This window comes from Hippoglossus stenolepis, chromosome 11, assembly GCF_022539355.2.
Source record: "Hippoglossus stenolepis isolate QCI-W04-F060 chromosome 11, HSTE1.2, whole genome shotgun sequence".
Taxonomy (NCBI): domain Eukaryota; kingdom Metazoa; phylum Chordata; class Actinopteri; order Pleuronectiformes; family Pleuronectidae; genus Hippoglossus; species Hippoglossus stenolepis.
Genome location: NC_061493.1, coordinates 5,059,355 through 5,081,378, shown reverse-complemented (window position 1 = coordinate 5,081,378; position 22,024 = coordinate 5,059,355). Strand labels below are relative to the sequence as shown.

General features: G+C 38.0%; 2 protein-coding genes across 4 annotated transcripts; both read right to left on the bottom strand.

The window, feature by feature from the left end:
• Positions 1-185: 185 nt before the first annotated feature.
• lyn (LYN proto-oncogene, Src family tyrosine kinase) lies at positions 186-14,879 on the bottom strand. Of its 2 annotated transcripts, none has more exons than XM_035170914.2 (13): positions 14,688-14,879; positions 11,764-11,899; positions 11,350-11,389; positions 10,326-10,431; positions 9,720-9,818; positions 9,410-9,513; positions 9,145-9,294; positions 7,811-7,963; positions 5,961-6,143; positions 5,317-5,393; positions 3,875-4,028; positions 3,159-3,290; positions 186-1,710 (listed from the first exon to the last, which is right to left on the bottom strand). In XM_035170914.2, exons 2-13 carry the CDS (start codon positions 11,893-11,895, stop codon positions 1,508-1,510), a joined length of 1,533 nt encoding a protein of 510 aa, XP_035026805.1. In that variant the 5' UTR covers positions 11,896-11,899; positions 14,688-14,879; the 3' UTR covers positions 186-1,507. The 2 variants fall into 2 exon arrangements, with proteins under 2 accessions (XP_035026805.1, XP_035026806.1); XM_035170915.2 differs by having other exon boundaries at positions 11,764-11,896.
• A 412-nt stretch (positions 14,880-15,291) lies between these two features.
• pkia (cAMP-dependent protein kinase inhibitor alpha) lies at positions 15,292-19,690 on the bottom strand. Of its 2 annotated transcripts, none has more exons than XM_035170916.1 (3): positions 19,372-19,690; positions 18,722-18,912; positions 15,292-17,435 (listed from the first exon to the last, which is right to left on the bottom strand). In XM_035170916.1, the coding sequence occupies exons 2-3, from the start codon at positions 18,882-18,884 to the stop codon at positions 17,365-17,367; spliced, it is 234 nt and encodes a 77-aa protein (XP_035026807.1). In that variant the 5' UTR covers positions 18,885-18,912; positions 19,372-19,690; the 3' UTR covers positions 15,292-17,364. The 2 variants fall into 2 exon arrangements, with proteins under 2 accessions (XP_035026807.1, XP_035026809.1); XM_035170918.1 differs by having other exon boundaries at positions 19,525-19,680.
• Between the last annotated feature and the right edge of the window lie 2,334 nt (positions 19,691-22,024).

The window sequence follows — 22,024 nt, the reverse complement described above, 5'->3', positions numbered from 1 at the left end:
GGAGTTTTTCTGTTTCTTCACATGTTTTATATAATATCGTATTGCGAAATAAACTAATTGTCTCTGTATTATTTTGGTTAGGGTCCAAATTCAGTTAAATACAGTTTGATATTGAACATATTTGCTCAAAATATTTCCATCATCTTTTACTAAATGAATTAAATGTTGCTCAAGACAATATATGATTCAATTTTATGTTTCTTTATTTTTTTATATAATATGTTTTAAATAAATCAAATTGACTGCATTATTTTGGAAAAGTCTCCACACACTTGCAAATAAGTAAGTTCTCTCCTTGTGTTGCATGGTCTCAGAATTATTGTAAAAGATAAACATAGTAAATATACAGCCACCTTCCTTTGGCCAACCAATTTTCTCTTTCTATTAATATGTGTTTTATTTTCATTGAATGAATAAGCACTTAACTTCTTCTAACTTTGGATGTATTTCTTCATACCATGAAAAAAAGGCTATTTTACACTCATTAAAGTTGTTTCAAGTACAATGCAATTAGGCAAATGAAATGTTCGAGTTGTTCAGGATAGTTGTTTCAAAGTAACAGTCACAGCTAAACCTCTTAAACATGAGCTAAATATACAAAGGCACCCAACAGAGTCAATTATTGCATATTTCTTTGGTCTTTACACATTCTCATTCACATAGCTACAAGTATACAGCTCAAATTATCTTTACGTGACAAATCAACAGCTCATTCATTCCACTGACACTGTATAAGGCGACCCATATGCTTATGTGCTACATTTAACCTGAAGTTACTTTTTCTTTTACTCACCAAGAGAACACCAAGAGCCTCCCAGTGTCAAACCCACTTACTTCAATAAGAACACATAATATAAAGGCCATGTTTGAAATCACATAGATGAAATGATAAAGACAAACTGATTTTACATTTATCTCCTGAAACAAACAAAATAAGCAAAGGCTACAGCACTTCAATATGAAGTGAACAGCAAGCAGCAGAATTAAAACAGCATTAACAATATTTTTGGTTAACATCTACATGAGATGAGTGTCCCAGTGTTTGAGCAGCTTCCAGCTCTTGTATATTTGCAAACTCTTTGCATGAAGTCAGCTGATTGTTCAGATCCTCTGTACACAAACACATATTTAGAAAATATATGGAGATCTAACAGCCTGTTCCGCCCAAATATTTACATGCCTGGGCACAAGAGTATATTTTACATAAGGCATAGCTCTTTTTTAAATCAATTTTGTGGAATATTACTCCTCAATGTATCTCAGATTATTGTTCAGGGTGATAGTCAACAGCATTGGACATATTGTATTTCTACACAGAGAAGGTAAGTGGCCACAGTGCATATATACCGGGACCTGCAGGATTTCCTCAACAGCAAACATCATAAGGATAGAATGTGTCATTTATAGATAAAAAATATCTTTCAATAAAAACACATATTTGAAGTTGTAGAAGTAGAGAGAGGTTATTTGTCAAAGTCTTTATGGAAGTGTCCGTCTCTCTCTCTCTCTATGGTTGTTGTTGGTACTGTCCCTCTGTGGCAGTGTAGAAGTCACCCAGGACGCTCTGCAAGTAATCGAAGGTGGGTCTGTCATCAGGCATTTTCTTCCAGCAGCACATCATGACTTCGTAGAGCTCAGCAGGACAGTTGTCAGGCTGCGCCATCCTGTAGCCACGCTGCACTGAGGACATCACCTCCCCTTTAGTCATACCTGGAAACAGCACAAGCATGGATGTGTGAGGAGGAACATGTAACAAGTGAAGCTGTAGGAACAGAAAGGTTTATTTACTTCTAGCGTTTATCTCCATGGCAGCACTGCTCACAGAGGCAGTGCAGCCTATGCAAATCAAAATTGTTCCCATGAAGAATGGAAATTAAAGTTCACCAGTAGAGAGGAGTAAATGTCAAAGTATTTGCCTCCGATATGACTCATAATATAACATATCACGTTTAAGTTATTGTTATATATTTTGGGAGCCTTAACTGTAAAGGCCCATATAACTTTAAGTCAAAGGTTAGATTCTAAAAAAACTAAAGATTAACATATCAGCAAACATGTATAAATGTGTATTTTTACATTTAGCTGCTTCAGTTTAGTTTTGGTTTAGTTTAGTCTATTTCACAAATATATACAAAAATAGATAAGAAGAAAGAAAGAAAGAAAGAAAGAAAGAAAGAAAGAAAGAGAAAACCAGGTACATTTCCATCAACTTCGGGGGCCATTAAAGTAGGGTGCGTAGTGTCGTCAGCAGGTGGCGGTATACGCTACATTAATAAACAGTAGAAGAAGAGGAGGTCGACCCAGAAACAAAATAACCTCCAAAAATATGTAGAAGAGAAGAAGAAAAGACAAAACCAGTCGCCTTAGGACCATAGACTATAGAAAAGAGCTTGGGACAGAATTAAAGTTTAAATTGTTTCAGTAAGCAGAATTTAAATGATGCTTAATGTCAGCTGAGTGCCACATTTAACTGTTCTGTCGAGAGAAGAAGACAAACAGCCTCCTCCTGTGTAGAAGAAGAAGATGGAAACAGCTGACCAGTCATGTGAGTGGACATCTCCCACAGATTTAAAAAAGTACTTTGACTCTCATGGAAACGACCTGGAATTTGTTAAAATACTAAACATCCTGACAATAATGATTAACATATTGTCCTGTCCATTCATAAACCTCAGTGTGTTTTGTCTGAAAGTTACCTTACTATTGGTGAGAAGCGGTATAACGAGTTATACGCTCTCTTCTCTTACTTTTATTTTAATCACAATATTACCTATTCGAACAAAGCTTTGACAACAACCCACAGTGAACCTTATAGTGTGATTTACTACAAATTAATGATATTATTATGGGCATGCCAGTTTTATTTATGAAGCCCAGTTCATACACAGAGGTAGATTCAAGTTGCTGCACAGGGACATCAAGAACAACACAGACACAGAATTAAAAGAAATCATTGTAGAATCAGAAAGAAGAGTTTAAATTTTCAAGCAAAATAAATGAATAAAAAGGGTAGAAGAAACAAGGTAACTAGATTAAAAGAGGTAAAAGAAACTATTGAGTGGGAAGCTCAACGTTTAAAAAAAAAACACAGGGCGACATCGATATTCAATACAATGAGATGTGGGTATAGTGGTAATATCTAAAAGGAGCCTGTTTACCTGGGTAAGGAATTTTCCCGTAGGTGACGATCTCGTAGAGCAAAACTCCGAAGGACCACATGTCTGACTTGATGGTGAAAGAGCCGTAGTTGAAGGCCTCTGGTGCAGTCCACTTAATGGGGAATTTAGCTCCTGTGGACAACACACATACACACACTTCACATTATCACACTGTTATACAGTTTATCAAAGATTCAACCTAGAAAATCTGAAAATGATGATACTAAATGATCCATATCAATTACTCACCCCCCTACACATAACATATATGCAAACATGGAAATGGAAAGTTTGTCAGTATAATTGTTGTATCTCCTAGTTCCAGATCAGTGATCAGTAGGTTTCATCTTCTGATGCAGTGAAACACATTTACTCTCCTATCTCCCTGCACTCAGTTAAATACCAGACTACTTTATATATCAGTGTCCCAGCCTGGTGTCAGTAAAGAGGGAAATAGAGGCTGTGTGTGTTTTACCATCAGGGGGGACTGTTCAATGTGGTATGGGTGCACATGATCAACTGGTCAATGAAACAAATAGTGTCTGGCTTGTCATGCAAAAATAGGGTATTTTCAAATAAGTAGACTATCCTGCCTCTAGCTGCCTGGAGGGGATTTTTATTTTAATGTGTCACAAGCGTTCAGTTAGGGAGTCAGGTCGTTTGCGATGGGAAAAACAAAATTTCTGAATATAAAAATACACTATTACAAACTTTACCCTCTCGGGCAGTGTACTCGTCATCCTCTATGATTCTTGCCAGTCCAAAGTCAGCGATTTTACAGAGCAGACTCTCTGAGACCAGGACATTCGCTGCTCTCAGGTCCCTGTGGATGTAATTCTTCTTCTCTATGTATGCCATGCCCTCTGCTATCTGAAACAAATAAACATGAAAACCAACAGTAAGACGGTAGGTAAATCAGTAAAGAGAAATGAATACATAGTACACAATACTTCAGATATTATTAACTTCATTAGGAAAGAGTGTCTCAATGATATCATATACAAAATCATTATGGGATGTAACAGATGTTATAGAGATATTATATCAGTCGGAGGGTGATACAAATGAGCTAAAAATTTAAACTCAACAACTGGTTACACCATCTCACGTGCTGTTATGGTAACTGAACATATTGGGTTTTGACAATTGATCAGAAGAAAAATCATATGTGCCATTTTTTATTATTTTAATATAATACATGAATATACAGGATATACTATTGACGTAATGATTGATCATTTAATAAAACCAATAATCAATTGGTTATGAAAATAATGGGTAGTTCCAGCTGAAGTACAAACCCAACACAACTACTTCTTGACAATTCCAAGCTTTGCTTTTCACGTAAAATTACTCCAAAGTATAATTTATTTTAATTATTCTGTCCAGTCAATGTTTTCTTTTTAGTACCTCACAATTCATCTATTTTTCATTTAATTGTTAGTTATGTTTAGAAAATGACATCTGTACAGAGTTTTTCTGTCTGTAATTTCTTAATAATTTCCTAATAATGTTCTATGACACATTCACGGGAATTTTTTTTTTTGATAAATGTGATGAAGTAACCATCTTGAAAAAAAAGGATCTATTCATGTCTGAGTAAATATCACTGTCACATCACTGTCACATCACTTTTATGCTTAAGTGGTGTCGACACATTTCACATGCCTGACATGGTCTTTTTTGAGTCTTGAGGATACACTCTCGAATCAGTAAATTACTCCTCCCAAGCAACTTCATGGGAAATTAGTAGAAAATTAACAATTGAAATAAAACTCTCTGCAAATAAGACCAAAAATATGAATTATCCAAATGTATAAAACATGAGGGTAACAATATACTGTCAGCAGTGAAAAGCTGTACTGTGTAAGATGAGTCAAAAGGATCATTATTCCAAAGGAGCTTGATAAAATCCGTAACTATTGTTATAATAAATAGATTTGAATGTTCTTGCTACAGTATCTATGTGAACACTCTTTTCTGTTTGGCTTTGTCTGTGGTAGGCCGCATGTGTGTTGAAACAGTGAAGATTCTGATTTTTACTTTTGCCTATGGTTCCTCATTTTATGGAAACAGTGATGATACAACTGTTTTGTAACCATGAAGCGACTCAGCTGTGAGAAAATAAGCAGCACATTGTGGTCTGAGTGAAAATCACCTGCGCTGAGAAGTCGATGAGTTTGGGCAGTTGCAGTTGGCACCCTTCATTGCTCTTTAAGAAGTCTAGTAGGCTGCCTAAAGACAAGACAGAATAGGAAACAATATCAGTGTCATGCACAGGTGTGAGGGGCATTGTATGTTAACCTTTGCAGTGCTTTGGCGCTCAGCATTTGGAGCGCTACTGTGAAAATGTTTTTTGGGCGTAACATACTGTGAGATAGCAGCGTTAGTTGATCTGTTCTGAAATAGTAGTGGAGGTGAGCGATATCTGACGACACTTTTTCAGGTCATCCTCCCATCCCTCGATAGTAAGGCTTTACATTATCTTGTTCGAGATGTAACAGGTGATGGTTCCACATGTTTTATTAAAAATGGCTCCAAGAAACAGGATTAGCCTTCCGTTAGCATATGACCATTCCTCTGGAAAAAGCTGTCTCGCTCCCAATGCCCTTTCACCCTCTCCTCTTACCTATGCACGAGTCATCTGAGCTTCTGAGCAGTTAAGAAGAGTTTTCAATGAACAGGTGTTGTCAGGTGTCACTGGTAGTTAAAACTGTGTATAAGCGTCTTCCTGCTGCGTTCATTGTAAGTCACCCCAGATAAGAATATCAGCTGCATGTGTCAAACATTAAGCTCATTTACCATTTTCCATATATTCGGTGATGATGTAGATGGGTGGCGTCTTGGTGACGACAGCGTAGAGCCGCACCAGCCTGTCGTGCTGCAGCGTCTTCATGACATTGGCTTCGTCCATGAAGGCTTCAGCCGTCATTGTGCCGGTCTTCAGAGTCTTCACCGCCACTTTGGTTGAGTTGTTGTAGTAAGCTGATTGTGCAGACAGAGAGGGGGGTGAAATGGGGAACAGAGAGTAGTGGTTGTTTCCATTTTTTGATGAAATCATCTGCCTCTCATGCTGCATGGTCTCAGTGAAATGCAGTGTCTATTGAATTTGAAACAGACTATGTTCAGCCATAACTTTCTAACAGTCATTACTACAATGTTAATCTGTCAAACCATTTTTTAAATACTATTACATGTGTGATCAATATTCTGATGCAAGATTGAACTATTAAGTATATACCACAATTGTTATTCGATCTTTTCACGGAAAATTCATTGTTTTTTCTTGTCAGTTTTAGCAACTCAACATCATTTTAGTATTGCCCATCCATAAAAGTCATGCAGTAGAGGCTGAGGTGTCCTGACTTGTACGCCCTAAAACTGGTCAAGTTCCCAAAACAATGGATCTCATATTTCCCACAGTGCAGTTCTAAACCACTATCTTATTAATGACGCAAATCTATTTGTCTCTCAGACATATTCACGTGTATGAAGGAACGCCATCTCAACTAATCTCTAAGTTTGCCAGTCAATATTTTCTTTGTGATAAAAATCAACTCTTCATCTCCAACCAAGTTTGCGATAAACCCGGGTGTCAGCGAACCTTCTCTGACCATGTCGAATTTGTCTGTTGTTTGTGACGCCTGACTCAGTCTGTGGTTACCTACGGCTGCCAGAATCAAACACTAATGCTTGCTTACAGAGCGAATTCTGGATCAACTCAGTATTATTCAGCATATTGCAAATTTAAGGAAGCCCTGAAAAGAATACCAGATACAGTATTTCTAGATATCCAGTGAAATACTACAGTCACTAGGTCACTGCATATAATCCTGGTAATCATCACGTAAGACTTGAAACTATTAGAGATGACAAGAAGGATGAAGAGTCAAAAGGGAAAAGAAGGCTGAGTGAGTTTCGGCAGGTGGTGTCTTGATATAAACCTGGACTCTTACTTTGATCAAACATGATGGCCCCAACTTCCGCTTCCTCCACATACTGACAGCTGGTAAGCAAACCCAGAGTCTGTGAAACTAACAGCGCCCATGTTTATTTTCCTACCAGCCACGCATGCAAATCATCCAGAAATGCTGCTCCACCACAATGAATTCACATCTCTTATGTTCTCACATACAAACAAATTAAAAAAATTTCAAAGATGGTTTTGTCTTTTCAGGTAATTCTTATCACACTGGTGTTTTAACGCTATCTGGATAAATCCGGGTAAAATGTCATGACTGACAGCTGGGAGTGATTTGTGATTAATCCAGCGCGTTTATCGACGGGACCTCGCTACCATGGCTCCATCCCTTGATCACTACTCCGCAGACTAAGGCTGTGTGCTCGGTGGCCGCGCTCATATCCAGATATTTTGGTGTCATTTCTGGACAGTGGGAGGAAGCATCGTCCATCTTTATATTCAGTCTATGCTACCTCCCCTCTAATCTACCTTTAAACTGTCTTTTCTCAGTTTCCCTAACTGAGACCACTCCAGCTTTGTTGGACCCACTGCGAGGTATTGGATATCCCGAAGGGGATTACGTAAATATAGAGTCCTCCTTTTCCAACTTCAACCTCTATTTACTCTTGGACATTAGAAGCAGTAGCTGGTCAACCTCATTGTTTAAATAAATGTTTTGGTCTGTACTCACCCATCCAGACTTCCCCAAACTGCCCTGCTCCCAGTTTCTTCAACATCTTAATGGAATCTTTGGAAATCTCCCAGGCGTCTTTATCCCATGGTTTCTGGGCTTTGGGTTTTACACATGGGCGTTCTAGTTTACGACACAGGCCATCCGGTTTGTCTGGAAGGTACATACACACACACGGGTTTGTACTTCTATCTTAGTGAGGACACTCATTGATATAATACATTTCCTAACCCCTTACCCTAACCTTAACCATCCGAACTAAATGCCCAACCCTAAACCCAATTCTAACCCCTAAAACCAAGTCTTAAACCTCAAACAGCCCATTGAAAAAGTGAAGACCGGTCAAAATGTCCCCACTTTCCAAAAATGTCCTCACTCGATAGGGTCTATGCTTAAAATGGTCCTCACAAAGATATCAGTAAAGGAACACACACACATACCTACTGTGTATATCTGCTTTAGGCTAATCAATAACACAGCACATCTATTCAAGTAACTTTTAATGAGAGGATCCCAATGTTTTTAATGACGTAGTGTGTGATGAGCTCTGAGGTATTTTTCCTATAGCTTCGCATAAAGCCTGGAAGTAGGGTTAGCAGCCAGCCAGAGGTGTTCAGTATACAAGCACAACCTGTCCTTTGTATGTTTCTGTTTGTGTACAGTAAAACAAAATGTCACACAACGTGTTTATTTAAGTAAAGTTTCAAGTAAACTACCTCTACTTTATTTTTAGTCCTACATTAAATGTCGATCATTAACGAAATCAATACTTCAAACTAAGTTGTGCAAACATATAATTGGTGTAGGAGTCAACCAGGGAGTTTATGTTTTCGTCTGTGTATGATGTTTGCCTGTTAGTTAGCAGCATTATGAAAAAAACTATTGGGATGGATTAGCACAAATGTTGGTGGAAGAATGGGGTATGGGTCAGGAAAGATCTCATTAAACTTTGGTGTGGATCGTTGTCTTTAACATTGTGAGATAGTTTTTCAACATTTTCAATGATTTCTCAGAGAATTACTCAAGGATGTTGATTTAAGAAACCAGGCAAGTTTATAGGACTTATATATATATATGTGTGTGTGAAATATGGTGCAGATGCAAATACAATTTTGCATCGCAATTTAAATGTGTTTTCATAAGGGGACCTTTAGGCCTCACTCAGAGAGGTATGTGCTCTCTAATGTGCCTTAACGTTTTTTTCTAATCAGGTTTTTTCTGACCTCCGATAGCTTAACTTCTCTACTTGCTGCAGTGATGAACAAGTAAAGTATTTTACTCCTTAGGCTACTGTTGAAGTTCTTTTAGTTCTTCTATTCCAGAGTCATACTCACTGTGGTAGTGTTTGATCATGCTGCCAATGTCAGGGAATGTGATTTTCGGGGAGATGTAGTAGCCGCCCATATCCAGCGTTCTTATCTTATAGTGTTTGACTGAATCTGTCCTCTGAAGGTCCACGTCTCTGATGGACAATGAATAACTCCCTGTGGAAAAAACAGATTAGTCATTTCAAGTGGTTTAAATGAAGCAGGAGCACGATATGAAATCCATAAGGTGAACGTGGAGATTGTTGTTAATGTGCTGTTGCGATTTCCTTACCCTTTGACGTTTCGCTCTCCCTGATAAGATAAGAGCCTGGTTTGTTTGCTGGAGCCAGCAGCTGCCTCTCCGCATCCTTTCTTGTGATGTCCTTGAAAAACCACCTGCAATGAACAGGAAATACACTAAAACTGACATATTCCTCATATTTATATTGACTTTTTATATATTCTTCCCAATCGCACCAAAGTTATTAAAGCATAAAAATGTTCATACAATGTCAAATTAAGCGGTCTTTAGCTTGGAACAAAATGTTTGTAAAAGGTTTTTCAGAAAACAAACACAAGGTGTTAGGGTTGTAGCTACTCACTCTTCTGCTTCCATGGTGTCGGCTTTAGCGATGTAATTAGACGGGATGAATCCCTCTTTGCTGGTTATCAGTGACTTTGCTTTCCACCACTCACCACATCTGCAATAAACGTCAACTAATTTTAGCACAATTATTGTTTTTCCTTTGATAATCATTGTTGAAGTTGAATTTTCACTTTAGTACAAAAAACTAATTAAAAAACATATTTTCATCTTAAACACTCATCTGATGCCTACAGCGAGTGGAATATTGTGTCTGATAGATGTACCAAATTTAAATATCTAAATGTCTTATGCATCATTCACTGAATACTTCTTCAAATTCTCTTAAAACATTTGGATCTTACTCAGAATTTAAATTATGTTCCTGAAGTGATGCAACAGTCTGTAATGATGACTCAACTACTGCGTGTGTCGGGGTTGAATGGGCAAGTGTGAACTGTACCTGACTCTGACAGTCTGCTCGTGGTATGCAGTTTTATCAGCGCTCATTTCATAGCTGGTGTAAGCTTTCATCTTTGGTTTTCACCTTACATGATGCAGTACATAAATGATGGATAACATTTCTGGGAGTTGAATCACTCTAATATCAACATCAGACACTCACTCCTCCAAGACTTTCATCTTTTCTCCTTTCTTGAATGCTAAGTCATCTGGGTGCACGGCTTTGTAAGAGTAAAGGCCGACCACTATTTTGCCAACCGCGCCTTGCTCTGAGAGATGAAACAGAAAAAGATATTGACATGTTAAATGTAGTACAGCAATGAATAGGTCCATAACTTCATTATCAACAGAATGCAATATTTTATTACTGCGCGCACTCGTACTGAACAGTAATGTCAGTTAACTGTACTGTAAGTCAAAAACCAGATACTTCTTTGTAGTTTTAATTTGACAATGTTTTCATTTGAGGCGTCATATAATGTGGCCTTACATAACTAAACTTCAAACTCTCAGCATTGGCTAACATGCTAGAACCAGTTTGTGTTAAGCTAGCCTGGAAGATGTAGCTTAGCTCTAAGTGGATGTGTTGAAGAAAATTACATTGTGGTGGCATTAAACTCAAGGGCTATTAGGTAGAGCCAGAACGAAGAGCAGTTTATATTCATCGATAAGACACCGAGCGTCTGCACTCAAGACCCCTCAGCTCCTGCACTCCTCGCCTGACGAGCTGACTGGCAGATTCAACAATATGTTTTAAATAAATTCTCAAAGCTTCAAGCTCATATTATTATAGATTACTGTAACTGCTATCAAACTGTCTTTATTTCCAATCTTGCTTATTTGTTTTTGCTCTCATCTTATTTCAATTATTTAATTTTACAATATGTAATTATACTGCCTCACTGTTGTAATCTATGTACTTTTTCAACTTGTTTTTAAAAGTGCTGTATAAATAATGTTCGTATTAACACTTCAACAACTGTACATATTGGCATTTGTGTATACTATAAATATAGAACCCTTTATTGGAATCCAGGCTTTTTAGAAATGTTTAATATAGCCTGTATTACGAGGAACGTTAATCTGGAACAAACCCTCATTTAGCTCTCATACTAAGGTGTTTGTACTTTCATACGTTTGAAGCCAGTAAGTAAGTGAAACAAAAAGACAGAAAGAAGGAGACATACCTTCCAACTTTTGGAACACCTGACCAGGTAGCAGGGAACTCTGCAAAAGCAGACAAAGAGTTTTGAGAAGCAGAAATGTAAATTCGATCAGCCTCTCAAGCTGATGATAAATGTCATCAAGTGAGACAGATACGTTCTGTTCATTAGTTCATGTCTAAGTCATTGTTTTTCCTAATCAAGGGTGATCTGTGTATCTGAACTTTAAAATGGCCTGAAAAACTGAAATACTTCCCAACGGTCATTACTTAATATGGTTTTACTTTATGTTAAAAAAGCAAAACACATATGTCATTTAAATTTGTTTTAAGATCAGCATCATAACACTTTGTTCCAATGAGAGCAGATCACATTGTGTAATCTTCTTTTACTGAATTTCTAGTATTAATGCCCAAGCCCAGCTGTCTGACCACTTACAGTTTTTTGTTTGCTTTTGGTGGTGGGGTCTCTGACATAGTGCGTTTGGTTGGTATGTTCAGTCAGCTGGCTGTTCTTCTCTGCCACACTGCCGTTCAGAGCTTCGCTCAGTGTGGATTTCATGCAGCCCATCCTGCTGCACGAGGAAGTCAGAAAAAGGAAGCATGAAATGGACTATTGCACATTTATAGCTGCGAAAACAAACAACACTTAAAAGGTTGTATCAAACACCTGTGGCTCCTGGTTTTTTTTGTAAATGTAAAAATAACACAGAACCAAACCAGTGACATTTGACTTATTCTCTTTTTATCACTTGTCACAATGTGATCAAAAGAGTCAGAGGACGTTCCCATGCACACACAAATTGTCATCTCTCAGTCAATTTCAATGTAGACTTGGACAGCAATATCCTGTATATTTACCTTATTCTGAATGAGACATTATTTCAATTATGATGTTTACATGAGTTGCTACCAGAGAATTCCATTCATATTCCAGTTTGCACGCTACAGAAAATATGTCTGATTATGACTATTGTCAACATTATGTCCCACTATGATTACACTCGAACAAAGGATGTGTAACCAAGGGCATGTGTCGTCAAGCACTTGGTAACTGCCATAAGGTTATAGGACGTTTTAATGGGATTGCGAATATAATGCTACTAGGTTTGGAATACATCACGTCTAGATTCTGAGTATGACCTTATTCGAGTTAGGATAATCAGAAAATGCTGTTCACATGGCACTGTCTTATTCAGACTATGTTTTTAATGGGGAATGTTGGAGTCCATGTAAACATGTCTTGTGTTACGAGACTGAATTCAACTACTTCAATGACTTGCACCAACACGAAATACTCCCATGTAAATGAACAATACAAAAGATTCAGACCTGTGTAAGAACATATCTGGTTATGTGACAAAAAGTTGAAGATCAAGCATATATACATTGAGGTAGATCTTAACTGGGACTCCTGAGTTGCATTTAGGCAAAAAACATGACCAGGGTTGTAACATCCCTAGTATTGTTTTTGTGTTCAGCAACACAAAGGACATTGTTTAAAGAACTTATTTAAATGGTAATACAGAATAGGGGAACACATTTCCAGAAAAACAATGGTCCCTCACACTTTTCACCTCTGTAGTTAAGATAAGATAAGATACAACTTTATTGATCCACATACCAGGGAAATTCTGTTGTTACAGCAACAGGCAGGTCAGAATGAGGTAGAAATGAAAACATAAATACAAAAAAGAAATAGAATAAAAATGAAAAATGCAATACAAATCCTGGGTATGTACAGAATATACAAGTTTCACTGTAGTGGTTTGTATAGAAATGTTATAAAGGAAAGTGCAGTGGCACAGGGTGATTGCAGGAGCTAGTAGAAAAAAAGTTGTCATGATATTACACTTAACAGCACAAATCTTACATAATGCTGGTGGTAGAGGTCAGCGGATCACCAAAGTCATTGGGATTCATCTCCAAGAGGATATGAACATTTGCACAAAATTTCAAACCAATATATTCAGTAGATATTCAGGACATTTTGACACTATAGGAACAGTCAAAGGATCTTCAAAGAAAAAGGGGAACACGGATGACTGTGTGAGATATTTTAGTATTAACCATGGTGACAGACACCGCCACTCTTAGAGACATGAAATCATTTTAGGATCACTAATTAAACCGGTTGCTTTAAGGACTCAAATAGCATCGTAACCTCCCGCGTCCACAGGAAACTGAGTTCATGATAGAGTTATGAGTGATAGTATGCAAAACAATAGTGGTTATTGTCCTCAAAGATGGTGCGTCTGGTGCAGTGCCAAGCTGCCCAACTGAGTCAGACTGACCTGAATATGACTTTGGTTATTTGAAGAGTTAGGGGGAAAACCAAGTGGAAACACCATCACCCCAGAGGCAGGCAGACAGAGAAGGGGCAAACCCCAAAACACTAACTAGAGCTTAGCCTCTCTAAATAGCCTGGAGGTTTCTGCAAGTAAATCCACACAAAAAAAACAAGACACAACTTGACATACGATTGTGAGCCATTACTTTTTGCGTGAGAACGTTAGCTTTATGGTTTATGACGAGGTTGCCACGTGTTTTGCAGGTTCAGTGCCTCTGTTATATTTTTAACTTGACAGTCAGCAAACAGCCGGAAACCAGGGGTCTGAGGAGATTAGGAGCTTGCGCACGCACGCACACACACACAGACACACGCACACAGAGACTCACAATTTCCAGTGCTCTAAAAAACATACACTTTCTCCTTTCCTCTGGCTGAGCCAAAATGGGGAGGCTTAGAATGAAAGGAGACAAAGAACTGGAGAGGAAATTACCCAACGTGGAATTTAATGTAAGTAGAGCAGCTGATGAATCTGACAACATTTGGAGCAAAGCCACCTAAAAACCCACCTAATATTGAGTTAAAATTGTGATTTATTCATTTTCTAGATACTCAGAGAGAATTATATTAAGATTCCTATTAGCCATTGTATTTTAACAGCGGTTACTCTTCCTGGTTACACTTTAATAACGGATCCATATCTACTCACAATGAGACTTAAAAAACATAACACAGCAACTCTAAACCTTTTTAATACATACAATAGCTCTATATTATTGTGCGTCTTGGTCAAAACCATAAAAAAAACACTTACTTACAGTTTAAATCAACCATCCATACGAGTAAAATGCTCATTCACACTGAAGATAAATCCCCCAAATAATTGAAATACATTTTAAATAGGGAACAATTTCAAGAAAATTAACAGGTAAGCTTATCATCTCCATTCTAGTCACAGACACATTCAACAAACTTCTAAACTCTGTTCGTCTGTGTGTGCGACTGTGCATGAACAGAGTGTAATACACATTTCTGACTGGATTCACTCACACCTCACATTCCTTTGTACTTACCGCTTTACCCGTGTGTCCCCCTCCTTGGTCAAGGAAACAGTTAATGCAATGTTTAGTCTTGTAGTCCTCAGATTTCCTTTGTGTGAGTTTCCTAAAGTACAGACTGCCGTTGTTTGGCTTGACAAGTGGGTCCACCGCTTTACATGGACTGTTACCCTCAGCTAACAGAATGAGGAACTTAGAAAAAATGGTTGGGGATTTTTCTTTCTTGCATAAACTTCCTGGTACAATTGTCTAATGATTATTTGCATAATCAGCAGCACACATACACATACACACTCAGGTGCAGCAGACACGTGATGTTTGAGGCCTTTGTATATGGAAACAAGTTTGGTAATATTGAAGAAGACAAGAGTTGTACAGTGTGTCATGAAAAAAGACAGCGAAAGAATTGTGCAGTGGCCTATCGCATTTCCATTTATATTTCTGTATGTATAATTGATCCAAACCAATGATTGTTATGATTGTTAAATGTATTGATACAGTTTCATTTTACCACATTTTGAGTGTATTGCTGATTTTAGTGTCAAATTTGATGCATTTCCCCACAGTGCTGCCTGTTGGCCAAACTGCTGAAGTGCAACAACACAAGGAACTTGGCCAGTTCACTCTCATCCATTGTTTATTTTACTTTGATTGACACAAGAAGTAGAAAACATGGTTATATACAGTCAGACAAACACCTACACAATTAGCAGAATCATGCATCTGCCATGTGTCTACATGCTGAATAACGAACAGCAGGGTTTAGACAGTGTAGTTAGTGTAGTGCGAGTGAGTTACTTTACAGTCACATGGCAGTTTACAATTTGAAAACCTGACGGAACGAGTATTATATAAAAAGGAGCTATATTTACTTTAATATTATCAGCATGAATAAGAAAGATACACAGTCAAGCTGCAGTCTTTCAGTAAGATTACACTCCGTAAAACTGGGGACGAAAAATGACAAAATACAGCTTGTAAGATGCATGCATGATGGTCGTTATGGATGATCATTAAGGGGTGTATCCATTATAACACGAAGTTGTAGGATGTAGCTCAGCCTCCGTGTCAGAGGCAGAAACCTTTACACAAACATGTTACACGTACTGGAAGCTCCACTGAGTATTGCATATCTACATTTAAGGAATAGTTTGACATTTTGGGAGATTCACTTTACTGTTTTGAGATGAGAAGATGAATACCACTCTAACATGTGTATACTGATCATATAGCAGGAGCAGACAGCTGGTCAGCTAAGTTTAGCTAAGTAGCTTGCTAGCTCATGTACCATTTTGTCATATATCAGGACCTGTTTTCTAAAACAAGAAAAACAACAGTATTGCTCCTGTATAACAAGGCTAAAGTACATTAACGGTGAATAGTTGAACAAACTGGTCTAATTACTGTTCCTTATAAAACTGTTCCTCTGTTATCCATTCAAATGGATATCAAATGTAAAAAAATCCAAATTAACCAAATTTAGATAGTAAAACAAATCAGCAGACCCAGACCTTTACAGCTTTGATCATAGTTAAGCAGAAAGACCACTAGCTTGGCCCCTTTAAAATATAGCAAATGTAGCCTAGCGGTACCTCTTCGGCTCTAAAGCTTAACTTATTATATCTCATTTGTGTAATTAATTCAAAAGATTTGAGTAAAAATGACCAACGGCAAAATTTAGTATGAATTAAACAATCATTTTAAATTGTACAAACTGATACTACATGCTAATTATTACATTTTAAAGGTGCAGGTGGATTTTGTTGCCTTAGGATAAAGCTAGGCTAGCTGGTTCCCAGTCTTAGTGCTAAGCTAAACTTCCCCTCTGCTGACTCCTGCTACATATTTAATTTACTGACATGAGAGTGGTGTTAATCTTCACATCTAATTCCCAGCTTTAAGGTTGTGATTATAATAGTGTTATTAGACGAGTACAAAAGTATTTTAAAAGATACAGTAATCCACCATCATCCTTTCTCTTTTAACCACTGGAATATGTCTCCTTTTCTAACTGTATGTGGTTGGTATCACACCACCTTCCTTCCTACTGATACATTCTGCTGCTTTCTACAGAATAGTCCAGTGTCACATGCAGTACACATCCGAAAATTGTTCATCAAACACTTTCTACAAAACCAGCAAACACAGTTACAGCTTTCAGTAACCAGACCTCAGTGTTTTTGTTCATGTTGTTTTCCAGCTCTACTACAGCGGAGAAGTTCCATTCCCTCTACAGTATTGTCAATTTAAAAGAAGCACAAGCCATTAACTGGCAATATAATCTCTATCAGCCTCACAAGCTCTACAAACATGCTACTCCCACTGTGACCCATTACATCAGCACGTCTCAGTGGTCTCACAAATTGCTTACACTATTACAAAACTCACACAGGATCTCTTTCTATTTTTCTTGTTTCTTTCCAGTCGTCCGAACCGTGTGTTTAGTAACTAAGACTGAAGATCAGCTTTACAGGAGCTACAAAATGTGTCTTTCATCTCACACCGACTCTGAAAAAACACCCTGAAATCAGTCTGTTATTCTACTGCACAGCAGAGCCACAGGGACATGAGAGTTTGTCAGTGCCCTGCTTATAGGCACCTCAGCAGCGGTGGTGCTACCCTGTGGCTACCGGCCCACTTTAGACAAACGGATTCATCACACATACGTAGCCACACGCATCACACACGTGGGTTAGCTGTTCCTCTGCTCAGCCTCCCGATGTGCTGAGGAGGAGCTCTGGCTGTCCTCCGGGTCGTCTCCTTCTGCAGGACAATAAGGAAAAGGAGAACATTTGAACTGACATTAAAAAGACCTTATCAGTGTTATTGTCTGTATTCACATACATACTTTATTTGCTTCTTGGACTGATGATTGGACTTTTCAACCAAAAAGCCAAATAATTTCACGATTGATGAAAATCAGACAATAAGGTCACTGCCATTGTAGAGCTCAACCAGATTTGTAATTTTAACCCCCAAAATCTAGTGACTTTACAGTTAACTAACGACTGAAAGATTAATTTTTTCTTTAGCACTAAGCCCTTAAGTTATGCGGCTAATACACAAAACTATCAACATTTTTAAGGGTCATGCTGTGCAGCTTCTGCATATTTAAATTTGTTTCCCCACATAGTTTGTTCCAAAACCCAGCAAGACTGTCTCCCTTTGTTTAGAATGCATACACGTATGAAGCATGGCGTAGAATATGTACAATATAGCAGAACATATAGCAACCCTAAACCACAGTATACCTTTACTCATGCCTGCACACCATGCATAATAAAAACCCAGTAAAATGGCTGTCAATTTCTGTCAATTTGGGAAATCCTTCTATTTTGAGCATGCAGAAAGTGGGAGTAAATAACGAGCAGACCAATAATGTAACATTGAAAGGGATCTTTAAAGCACTTAAACTGCACCTGTAGTTCACAACGTAAACCCCTTTTATGCAGATGTTGAGCTTTCTCAAAGGAAACTTGCAATGCAACAGGACAACTCTTAAAGCAGAGTTTGGCTCATGTTGTTGGAGAGTAAAGAACTTGACTCTTGAGTACACATTTTGAGAAGTGCAATGAGAGAACTCTAGATGACTTTCATCTCAACGAGGTCGAATCATGAGCCCAAATTTGTTCATCATGACAAGACTTTAATAATCAGCTGAAATGTGTTGTAATCCTTGTAAAGGACAATCAGCATCATTCTCATGAACCTGGCTTGTATTTAGTGTATAAAATGACTTGCATTGAAACAAGAATGGGGCAGAATCATGGTCAAATGTATGGTGATGAAACTAGTGTGTATTAAACAGCCTGTGGCCACAGTGTCTGCTCAGGTGCAAATAGAAAATAGATGTTTTTGAAAGACAAACATGAAGAAGATCATGGAGGTTTCCTTGTAGAGCTTCAATAAAATGTACTAAGCCAGGCAAGAATGCTGTAACTAACCTGAACTTCTTCATAATGAGACACTATACCAAATACTACATTGTTTAAGGTATTGCAGCTGTTCTACTGCCATGTGTGAACACAGGAGTATCTTCGAGTACTCACCTCCCCCTCCTGCGTTGATGTGCATCTGGGACAGTGACAGGGTGAGGGGCAGCTCTCGTCCCTCTGGGTCGGTGGGACTCTGTAGGATGTCATGCATGGCGTTCCTTCGTCCCGTCCTGCCAGAGGCAATGAAGTCTGCATACGTGGCCTCAACATCAGACATCGCTCGGGCATCGTTCACACAGCAACACCTGGGAGAAGAGAAACGAAGCTCAGCACACACCTCATGCAGTTATCCGCCATATTTCTCTAATATGTAAGTGTAAGTTATTGTCCAAACATTGTGAAGCCAGTGATTTCACAGTAAAATTGGATAAAGCTACTCATCCTATGACTTTACATACATGTAGATATTTATTAGGAGGCATCAAAAAGGCAGAGACTACATTTGAAACCCTGATGCAATGATTTATGTGATTTTAAACCCACAGTGCTTTACAGGCACAGAACCATTAGCTCTGCTTTTCACTATTTTGTTTTTTGTCATCTTTACAATATGAAGTGTGTCATGCTAACCCAGGCTGCCAGCCCATAATTAGGCCCACGGGTCAAGCATCATGTGAAGCTGGGACAACGTGTCTAAACAGGTTGTTACGATGACACAATGTGACTTGTATTGCATGTGGGGTCTGGTCTCAGCAGCCACTTACCCTCAGTGACAGCTCCACCAGTGCAACAGCCCCGAGCTACATTACCAGGGAGTGACTTCACCGACAATTCAGATCGACGGGCCCGACATCACATCCCCCGATCCAACCAATATATCAATACAGTACAAAACACATAGAAATAACAGTAATCACCGGGAGCGAGCAGCGACCGCGAGTCCACCCGCCTCACATGACACAACGTGTCAGCGCGTTCAAAACAACGAACCGACAAGAATCACATCAGCAGCTTCGGACTCGATCCGCTCTCATGGCCGCCACATCTTCCTCCTCCGCGACCAATCAGCGGCCAACAAACCGCGTCTGAGCGCTGATTGGACAGGAGACACAAAAGGATGAGAGGAGAGCAGCAGCCTCATGATGCTTTCACCGTCATCTCGTAAAATCTGCTTTCCCCTCTGTTGGTGGCTGTTTTTTCCCTTAAACTTTATTAATATAAAAATGTACAAACAAGCCAGATATATATATATATAATCATTCCAAAAACTTCCAATAAAACACATTACATAACAATGTGTCTACATACATGTGCAGATGAATAGACAATCTACTAAATAAATAAATGATTAAGATAACATATACAACATATATAAATATTAAAAAGAACAAACAAAATAAAGAACAATATATAGTATAGTGTTTTTAGAGAAAGTGGGGAAGAGTATTTTATTTTCATTGTTATATTAATTGAATAGATTTGTTAATTTTACATTACCTATGAGTTGTAAAGTCCTTTATATTCTTTAAATTCAAATAAGAAAGTTGTTAATGTGGGGTAATATCCCCTGTGTGTGAAATGGCCTTTCAGGATCAGCGAATGCTCAACAATCATCATGTCCAAATGTGTCATGACATTTGTCACTCTCTAAGTTCATATCAAGATTAATTCTACATGACATATGATGTTGTTGTTGGCTCCCGGGCCTGTTGTTTTTTTCCAGCTAAAAACAAATACAGCTTCAGCAAGGAGTAACCTAATGAGTAAAACAGCAAAGTCTACACTGTAGTTTAAATGGAAACAGTATATGCATATTTGCAGACTGATGAATTTTTGTAGAATTATGTGTAAATTTGAATAGATCTATTGATTAAATGATTCGTCAGTCGATGGAGAATTAGTCAGGGACATTTTTGTACTGTCAAATAATTGTTTCAGTCAGCATAAATCCCACAAAAAGCAACATTTAATGGTCCCAGCTTCTCAAATGTAAGCGCTTACTGCTTTTTCCGGTCTAATATTATTGTATTTTTAATATGTTCCGGACTGTAATCTAATGATTTCTTGAATATTTGACAAAGCCTTTATTTTAGTGTAAAAGTGGAAAGACTTAAAGGGAACAACAAAGTAGACTAACTGCAGTCATATAATCAATGATTAGAGTTTAACAAGTTTATATATCCATATAATTTTTATTGCAACCACAGCTGTTGAATTTACAACCCACTGCAACACATGCAGTGGAAGTACAGCTCCAATATTATTCAGAAAAAAGAATGATCTTGATCTAATATAGTGTTTAAAAGATCTATTAGTGCCACTCTGTATTATACAGTGAGCTTTCAGTCTCTAGAGTGAGACAAAATCAAGTTGCATAAGGTCTACATCCTATAATTAGAAGGAAAAACATATTCTCATTCAACTCTGACATATAAATTCCTCTTTAAAATATTTTTGGATTGAATGATTACGTACGAGCAGATGCTGTGCACTCAGGGAAACACTGTGGATTAGTCCTCAGGATATTTTCTCTGCGATGACGTAAAGTTAGACTGGAGATAATGCTGTGCAATATTCCTTCTGACCACATGGTGGGGCTCTTGTCAGCATGAATGAATGCATCGTTACGTGACCACTTGTCTTTAAGCCAAACCTAGAGGTTTCACTGCTGTAGTTAGACAATGAGGATCCTGTGAGTGTTCCGTGTCGTTTGTGTTGTGTCTTGTATGATTATGAAAGAATTTTAATATGTAATACAACAATTTGAGTATTGCTTACCAATTACATCCAGCAACAGCAACAACAGAGTCACAATGTGTTTCCTCTTGCAACAGAGGGTATGGATCACATAGTCTGACTTAATGTCTGAGTTTAACACCAAATTTCAAGTTGTTATTAAAAGTAATCAAAAGGGCTATGTGAGGATGATATTTTTTGATGTATAATTCATCATTGTACTGAAATACCCTTGTATTTTAAGGGTAAATTAACACCCCCTGAAAATCTTTTCTTCTCACTTTGCTGCAATGACGTACAGTTGTCCTCCAGGATACGGTGACATCACTGCTGGGTGAGGTTCTAGGCACAAGAGAGCAGAGACTCCCAAACAATTAAGCCACCAACCAAAATAAAAAAAGGAGACTTTCGACCGCCGTTAATCCTGAAAATGGGAAAATGGAAGCTAGTTTTAATCACCTATGTGCACATGTTTCAATGTTTTATGTGATTCTGTAAATTGACGTCCTGTAATAATGATCTCATTGGTCATGTGGGGACAAAGAAAATAGGAAGGCTAATGCCATTTGTTATTTTCATCGTTTTTCTATCTAGTTTGGGAACCAATTGAACAGAGCACACTTCAGATCACACCCATCAAAACACTGCTTTTCAGCTTGGTGTTAAGTTGCTCTTTAAGTA